Source organism: Salmo salar, chromosome 04 (assembly GCF_965601325.2).
Source record: "Salmo salar chromosome 04, fSalSal1, whole genome shotgun sequence".
Classification (NCBI taxonomy): domain Eukaryota; kingdom Metazoa; phylum Chordata; class Actinopteri; order Salmoniformes; family Salmonidae; genus Salmo; species Salmo salar.
This window is the reverse complement of record NC_138294.1, coordinates 81,987,546-81,996,606: the sequence shown is the minus strand read 5'-3', so window position 1 is coordinate 81,996,606 and position 9,061 is coordinate 81,987,546. Positions and strand designations below refer to the sequence as shown.

Sequence of the window (9,061 nt, the reverse complement as noted above, 5' to 3'; positions counted from 1 at the left end):
AGTAGTAGTAGTAGTAGTAGTGGTGGTAGTAGCAATAGTAGTAGTGGTGGTGGTGGTAGTAGTGGCAATAGTGGTGGTGGTAGTAGTAGAGGTGGTGGTGGTAGTAGTAGAGGTGATGGCAATAGTGGTGGTGGTAGTAGTAGTGGCAATAGTAGTAGTAGTGGTGGTGGTAGTAGTGGCAATAGTAGTAGTGACGGTGGTGGTGGCAATAGTAGTAGTAGTGGCGGTGGTGGCAATAGTAGTAGTAGTAGTAGTGGTGGTGATGGTGGTGGCAGTAGTAGTGGTGGTGGCGGTAGTAGTAGTAGTAGTAGTGGTGGTGGTGGTGGTGGTGGTGGTAGTAGTAGAGGTGATGTCAGTAGTAGTGGTGGTAGTAGTAGTGGCAATAGTAGTAGTAGTGGTGGTAGTAGTAGTGGCAATAGTAGTAGTAGTGGTGGTGGTAGTGGCAATACTAGTAGTGGTGGTAGTTGTGGTGGTGGTGGTGGTAGTAGTGGTAGTGGCAATACTAGTGGTAGTAGTAGTAGTGGCAATAGTAGTGATGGTAGTGGTGGTGGTAGTAGTGGCAATAGTGGTGGTGGTGGTAGTAGTAGTGGTGGTGGTGGTAGTAGTAGAGGTGATGGTGGTAGTAGTGGCAATAGTAGTAGTGGTGGTACTAGTAGAGGTGATGGTGGTAGTAGTAGTAGAGGTGATGGTAGTATTTTTTTTCCATTTAGATATATATATATATATATATTATTTTTTTTTGTCCTCCCCCCGTGGGAATCGAACCCACAACCCTGGCGTTGCACACACCATGCTCTACCAACTGAGCCACAGAGAAGTAATAGTAGTAGTGATGGTGGTGGTAGTAGTGGTAGTAGTAGTGGTGATGATAGTAGTAGTAGTGGCAATACTAGTAGTGGTGGTAGTAGTAGAGGTGATGGTAGTATTTTTTTTCCATTTAGATATATATATATATATATATTATATTTTTTTGTCCTCCCCCCGTGGGAATCGAACCCACAACCCTGGCGTTGCACACACCATGCTCTACCAACTGAGCCACAGAGAAGTAATAGTAGTAGTGATGGTGGTGGTGGTGGTGGTGGTGGTAGTAGAGGTGATGGTGGGAGTAGTAGTGGTAATAGTAGTAGAGGTGGTAGTAGTAGAGGTGATGGTGGTAGTAGTAGTAGTGGTGATGATAGTAGTAGTAGTGGTGGTGGTAGTGGCAATACTAGTAGTGGTGGTAGTAGTAGAGGTGATGGTGGTAGTAGTGGCAATAGTAGTAGTAGTAGTAGTAGTAGTAGAGGTGATGGCGGTGGTGGTAGTAGTAGCAATAATAGTAGTGGTGGTGGTAGTAGCAATAATAGTGGTGGTGATGGCGGTGGTGGTAGTAGTAGTGGCAATAGTAGTGGTGGTGGTGGTGGTAGTAGTGATGGTGGTGATGGCAGTGGTGGTGGTAGTAGTAGTGGCAATAGTAGTGGTGGTGGTTGTGGTAGTAGTAGTAGTGGCAATAGTAGTGGTGGTGGCAATACTACTAGTAGTGGTGGTAGTAGTAGAGGTGATGGTGGTAGTAGTAGCAATAGTAGTAGTGGTGGTGGTAGTGGCAATAGTAGTAGAGGTGATGGTGTAGTAGTAGTGGCAATAGTAGTGGTGGTGGTAGCAATAGTGGGGGGGGTGGTGGTGGTGGTGGTGGTAGTAATAGCAGCAATAGTAGTAGTAGTAGTAGTGATGGTGTTAGTTATAGCAGCAATAGCGGTAGTAGTAATAGCAGCAATGGTGGTGGTAGTAGTAGCAGCAATAATAGTGATGGTGGTAGTATTAGTGATTGTAGTCATGATGGTGGTAGTAGCAGTAAGTGATGGTAGTGGTAGTAGCAGTAAGTGATGGTGGTAGTGATGGTAGTGGTAGTAATAGCAGCAATAGTAGTGATGGTGGTGGTAGTAGTAGCAGCAATAGTAGTGATGGTGGTAGTAGTATTAGTGATTGTAGTCGTGATGGTGGTAGTAGCAGTAAGTGATGGTAGTAGTAGTAGTGGTGGTAGTAGCAGCAATAGTAGTGCTGGTGGTGGTAGTAGTATTAGTGATGGTGGTAGTAGCAGTAAGTGATGGTAGTAGTAGTGATGGTGGTGGTGGTAGTAGCAGCAATAGTAGTGATGGTGGTAGTAGTATTAGTGATTGTAGTTGTGGTGGTGGTAGCAGTAAGTGATGGTAGTAGTAGTGATGGTAGTGGTGTCAGGATGTTGCTGATGGGTTGTGTCGATTTTCAGTTCACTGAAGCAGAGACTTCAGCTGGGGATGGAAATTCGTTTTTCAGGCCTTCTCTACTGTTGGTCTCTGTCTGTCAGTCTGTCTGGTTCAAAGATCCAGGTTTTGCCCTTGTTTGAGTTCTTTGTAATTTGTGTAATATATTTTCACAATTGAAGCAATGGACTATACAAAGTTTCCCATTAAGGAGCATTTACGTTTTATGGCATCGTTTACGCTCAGCTAATTCTCTGTGATCCAGTGATTCACATGGGAAGGGTTGTTTCCTTACCTACTGACTTTTTTAAAAACAGAGGCTCTCTGAATGGCACCGTCTCATTCCTCTTATACTTTGTACTCCTATACTGACCTCTTTCCTTTACTACATGGATGGATGGATGCCTCTGTCTCAGCTTTTCTGACGTGTGGAATTCAGAGTTCATATCTGGGGAGTTTGTGTCCACGTCCTCAGTTTTGCATGATCCTTGCGATGACACACTGGGGCAGGTTTTGTGTGTGCATTTCCTTTGTGGCTCTCAGTCGATTCTAGTTACACATTGGCCTGCCTGCACCGCTCAGCTCTCAGGCTGTGTCCGGTGACATCAGCCCCCAAATATGCAGCCTTAGTGGGAAAGGCTAAGCCAGACATGCTGGGATGGACCCATTGATCTCAAGGTGTTACCCATCTGAGATAAGCAAGATGAGGGACTACATTATTGCTTCCCCACAAATCACCCATAATTAGAGATGTGCTGTTCACATGAGAGTAGCAGGCTAACTTCCTTTGCGGGTGACAGATTTCTTTGGTATGACCTCAATTAATCTGAAGTAATTTGACTGTTGGAATCTCTGGTGCCTGTTCTCAGTGCAGAGATGCCAGCTCCTGTTTTGAAGGATTATTCCACCAACCTCAGCTCCTCGGCCAGAGTGCTCATCTCGTAATTACATTATGAGGAGCTACATGTCTCTAGAATTAATTATGGGAACATTTCATATGCACAGGGAAACAATTTAGCGTGGCAGTAGTATTCCATAATCCTTAAATCCTCGATTCAGTACTACCGTCCATTTACTCTGTTTTCCCCCTCGCGGTTTCCCCCTCGCGTATCTCCAGCTTTGCCATCATTTTTGATTTGTTTAATCTTGTATTTTTTTCAGAATGAAGAAAAGCGTAATCTCAGTTTGGGTGGCCATGTTGGTTTTGACAGCCTTCCCGATCAGTTGGTCAGTAAATCGGTGACACAGGGTTTCTGCTTCAATATCCTCTGTGTAGGTGAGTATCAAACCACATGGTAGTACACTGTCATTATACTGTAGTTTAGAGGGCAGGTACGTAATATGGCACCTTATTTCCTACTATATGTAGTGCACTGCCTATAGGGCTCTGGTCAAGGGTAGTTCACTATGTAGGGGATAGGGTGCCATTTGGTATGCAGCCAGGGTTGTTGCTGCCCTTGACTCGAAGGAGAACAGATGACTGTGCTGCTGTGAAGAGGCTGTAATCAGAATGTCCCTCCTGAGAGTTACTGAGACCTAACAACACTTTTCTCTCTCATGCTTTCTAGGGGAAACGGGTATTGGCAAGTCGACATTAATGAATACGCTTTTTAACACAATGTTTGAGAATGAGGAGGCCAGCCACTACCAGAATGGCGTGTGTATGCGGCCCAGAACATATGACCTCCAGGAGAGCAACGTCCACCTCAAGCTGACTATTGTGGACACTGTGGGGTTCGGGGACCAGATCAACAAAGAGGAGAGGTAAGCAGCTGATGCTGATAATCAGATTCAGCTGATAAATAGTTGGAAGTATTGAGTCTCTTTATCCTGTTCATACTCTCACAGTGCATGATAATATGCTATATTTTGGCGTAAATTGCTTACATTGCCTGGGATGTAGACAAGACAGGCACAGTTAAACTAATGTCATTTTGAGGACTTAATCTCCCCCCTGAATGGAGGGGGGTGTAGAATGATGATGAGGGGGACTTTCTTGGTTTGAACTACAGCTGTCGGACTGAGTGTTTGTGTAACCTCTGCAGCAAGAGGGCTCACACACCCCCTGAATGATACAGTGGGAGGAACAGGCCGTAACTCATCATGTTTGGGAAAATACTGCTGCAGCGATGCATCCCAAACAGCCTTTTAAAGGTCATCAATGATGCATTCTGGGAAAATATCTCAGAGGGGAAGGTTAAACATTGTACATAAGTTCTTGGAAAGCCTCCATATCACTTACCTGCCCTCTAAGCTACAGTATGATGATGGACACAGGGATGGCTAATACTTTAGGTTTTTGATTTCATCTGATTTCCAGGGTTGATCAGTGACTTTCTATGTTATTTGTCTCACTTCATCTGTAGAATGCTAGACTAAACACACTGGCATATTAAATGTTCACCTCTGTGACCTCTTAAGTATTTACAATTTGTGATACTTGATAGTGTAAGGCCAGATTAACCTGAGTAGATACAGGTTATTTCTGTACACACACAGGCATCTGATATCCCCACTGGCAACTTTGAAAGAAACAAAGACAGAACATGAGATAGTGGGACCAAAATGTCAAACCAATAACCACTTAGTAAAACAACATTTATTTTTATTTTTTCAGTTATAAACCGATAGTGGACTATATCGACACACAGTTTGAAAACTACCTCCAGGAAGAGCTGAAAATCAAGCGCTCCCTCTTCAACTACCACGACGGGAGGGTCCACATCTGTCTGTACTTCATTGCTCCCACGGGGCATTCGCTGAAGTCTTTGGATTTAGTTACCATGAAGAAACTGGACAGCAAGGTAAAGGATCACTACCACCAATGCCTTGTGGGCAAAAAACAGACACCATCCTATTGTTTGACTTGTATAGATGCTGAAATCCTTTTACTTTGACTGGTGTGGATTTCTCACAGTTGTGGAATAGCTAGCTCTTCATGTTGGGCTGGGGACCAGCTGACAGACATTCCAGATCAAATTTTATTGGATGGGATTTCAGATTCAAATCGTTCCCTAATGTATTTGGCAGACTGCTTAAGCAAGTATGTTTGTTGTAACTTACGCCTATGAAGATCATTGTTTTTCATGTGAATAACTGAGTATTGGGCAGCAGATCCATAGTTTAGGATCATTTTAATTTAATTTAGCTTTTACATTGTTAAAATAGGCCTACCATTTATTTTTTCCAAAAATATACACTCGCTCAAGTAATCTAATAATAACCTCCGTTTGGATATTTGATTCATTGATTAACCGTACCATCCCTAAAATTGACTGTGGTCTATTGGAAACACATGAATGATCATTGCCTCAATTAGTGAACTGGTGCAATGAATCTTGTCACTTTTGAAGTTTAAGCACGAACGAGGCTGAGGGAAAGAGAATGTCACAACTAGTTACTAGTGCAGTCAAGTTTTATTGACCCCAAAGAGGGCGGGTGAAATCTGTGAAATACTCCGGCTGACACTTGACAAACCTGACAATACATCCAGTACTCCAACTCCTATTACAGCCCTACCAAGCTCATATCTCAGGCCAGTTGTATGGCCTATAGAGCTGTTCTAGGAATGGTGGAGAGGAAATGCCAGGCTTGTTTGTGTCTAGAAATGCAATGACTCATATCAAACAGATGGTATGGTTATGATAGGGTTGGGCGTTATCCAGATTTTCATACCGTCATATACATACACACTGAGTGTACAAAACGTCAAGAACACAGTGTAGTTGTCATACTTCCAGTCACATTGTTGTCACGCCTTCCTTGGAGGTCTGGAGAATTTAGCAACAACATTTTGAATTGTCCGCTGGGAGCGGATGTTCCATTTTAAGAACCCTCTCCCCATACACCCGTTGAAGGGTTTTTATTTTATTATTTATTTGTATTATGAACAACAAATACAAACATGTACATAAACCTAACAGACGGGTATTGCATATCTAGATACATTTTCAATTTGTCTAAGTTATATGGTACGTATTGCTTTTTTGTTTTACACTTCTATCTTAAATAATGTGAAGAGGGGTTTGTTCTCTGCCCACTTCATTTTATGGATAAATGATCTGCCAGGAAAAATAAACAAATGAACAATGAAAGTTAAATCATTTTGATCAAAATAAGCATAATATCAGAATCTCTCAAATTAACATTAATAGTCGTTTCTTTTAATATAAAATCTTCTAACTCACTCCAAAATCTTCTGACATAAGAACAGTCCCAAAATAAATGGTCAAGAGTTTCTGGGTCACAACCACAAAATACACATTTGTTATCAATAGCTGTTTTGAATCGGTGTATAATAAAGGTCTTTACAGGGTAGATTCTATGAATGAGTTTGTATGATACTTCTTTCACCTTATTAGATATACAATATTTGCCAGACATCAACAAGGCTTTGTTCCAGTTCACTTGTCCTAGGGCTGCATTCCAGTACATTTTAGCAGAGGGAATAGCAACATTTTGACAGTTTTTCTTATATACATGTTATTACATTTATAGTTTAAAATGTAAATTCCTTCTAGCTGTATTGAGGCTATAAACTCCTCAACAGTTGCACTTGGAGTATTGTTATATTCTCCTAAAAGAAGAAGAGCACCTTTAGGGACAGCTCTAACAACAATTTGATACTCCTCAGGAGTGAATGTAACATTGTGTGTTCTCATGAGTTCTGGATAATCATATCCCATCGTGATTCAATAATTGTTTATCCCAGATAATGCTGTTGTCAAACCAGTTCTGGAAAAATATAGACTTGTTTTTGTATTTTGTCTTTATTATTCCAGATTGTTTATCTATGTGGGGACAAATGATGTTTGTACATGAGGTTCCAAGTCAGAAATCAAATGTTATTGGTCACATACGTGTTTAGCAGATGTTAATGCTTGTGAAGTACTTGTTTATGAAAGTTAGCAAGCTTAATAGGGATCTTACCCACATCAAAGTTGCATTTGAGTAAGAATTCTAGACCACCAATCTGTTGGAATGTTAAATTAGATTGTTAAAGATTTATATTAGAGGTTTTAAAATCCAGAGCATTCAACCCTCCCTCACTTTGGGTGCTACATATTACCGCTTTTCTTAAATAGTGAGGTTTATTCCTTCATATGAAGTTAAATAATTTAGTATCAACCATTTTAGTTACATCCAAGAGAGGTATACATTTATCGGGACAGACCTTCAGATTTGGACAAAAGTACATGTCCAGATAAAGAAAGATCTCTTAATAACCAGGAGTAAAATCTCTTTCCAATTTTCTCTACAATAGGAGAGACATTTAAGTTGGCCCTTTCTTTCTGATCTTTGCTAACTTTAATACCAAAATATGTGATCACATCATTTATAGGGATATTACATACTGAGTTTAAGTCACATCTTTTCAACGCAAATGATTCACATTTCCTAATATTCAGAAAATATTGACCAAAACCAAAAAATCGAAGAGTCTCAAAAACAAAATAATGTTCAACTGTATCAAAAGCCTTGTAAAAGTTTACACATAAAATATAGTGATCTTCCATAGTGTGCTCATTGTTGTCTATCAAGTCCAATACTAGTAGAATATTATTAGGTATATGTCTGCCCTTCATAAAACCAGACTGGGTATCATCAATGATTTGGTCAAGACCTTTTTTAAGTCTTATTGCAAGTAGTTTTCCATCATTGTTCATTAATGTGATTGGTCTCCAATTTTCTAACATAATAGGATATTTGTTTGTTGTGGGTATTACAGAAACGAGGCCTTGTGTCATAGAAACAGGCAGGAACCCTAAATCAATTGCCTTCTTAAAAATATTAAATATAAATTCAACAATGTCCTCCTGAAAATATTTATATATTTCACTAAATGCCATCATTCCCTGGAGATTTGTTCGCTTAGCTTGCTGATACATTTTTTTATTTCATTAATAGAAATAAATTCATCACAAGACTTTTGGAAGTCTTCATCAATTAATTTTGCATAGTCTTTGACAGAGTCTAGAAAGGCAGATATGTCACCAGTAGGACAGGCGAAAAGATGACCATAGAATTCTGAAACATATTTTTGAAATATCTTTGGGGTTTTCATTTTCTTTGCCATCTATATTAAGCTTATGAATAGAGGTAAATTCAGAAAAATTCTCTCTCTAAATTGCTAAAGTATTTTTTATTTTTTTCCCACCTTCCTCCAACCATCTCCTTCTTGATCTTACAAATGGCCCTTTTACTTTCTCTTCATACATTCGGTCCATTTCTAGTTGTAAAGAAAATAACTGACCCTTTCCTTCTTCACCAAGGTCCTCCATAGAGATTAGAGAAAGTATTTCAAACATCATAAGTTTATCTTCCCTCAATCTTTTAAGTTCGGCAATTTCTTTAGCTCTCTTCATGGCTGTTTGTCTTATTTCATACTTCATTAATTCCCAGCATTTCCCATGAAACTTAAATAGTTGGGCTTTCCTCCAATTGTGTTGTATAATATCTTTGGCATCCATCTTGATATGATTACATTTGACATTTTAGTCATTTAGCAGACGCTCTTATCCAGAGCGACTTACAGTAGTGAATGCATACATTTCATACATTATTTCCGTACTGGTCCCCCATGGGAATCGAACCCACAACCCTGGCGTTGCAAACACCATGCTCTACCAACTGAGCCACACAGGACCATGATCATCTTCCAACAGTCAACTATTGAGTTTACAATAACTCTGATTCGGTTTATTAACTTCAGACCCATTAATATTTAAAGATAAGAATGTAACTTTATGATCAGTACGAATTGATGATTCAATGGATACCTTGACTACAGTGTTATCTAATGAATTAAAAATCAACCAGAAGTCAATTCTTGACTGTCTGGA

General features: G+C 40.1%; 2 protein-coding genes across 5 annotated transcripts in view; one reads left to right on the top strand and one right to left on the bottom strand.

Annotated features, from left to right (window-relative positions):
- Positions 1-3,157, bottom strand: part of LOC145878570 (uncharacterized) — a 12,192-nt gene extending 9,035 nt beyond the window's left edge. Inside the window, exon 1 of the mRNA XM_082973911.1 lies at positions 3,132-3,157. Within this exon, the coding sequence (XP_082830037.1) occupies positions 3,132-3,157 (26 nt within the window). The remainder of the gene's footprint in view (positions 1-3,131) is intronic.
- sept8 (Septin-8) overlaps positions 1-9,061 on the top strand; it is a 59,942-nt gene that overhangs the window by 24,338 nt on the left and 26,543 nt on the right. For 3 of the 4 annotated variants that reach the window (XM_014197988.3, XM_014197989.3, NM_001173763.1), the window contains exons 2-4: positions 3,381-3,495; positions 3,788-3,983; positions 4,837-5,023. In XM_014197988.3, the coding sequence (XP_014053463.1) occupies positions 3,381-3,495; positions 3,788-3,983; positions 4,837-5,023 (498 nt within the window). Of the gene's footprint in view, positions 1-2,949; positions 3,029-3,380; positions 3,496-3,787; positions 3,984-4,836; positions 5,024-9,061 lie in introns of those variants that run through there. The other variant, XM_014197990.3, reaches the window with a different exon arrangement.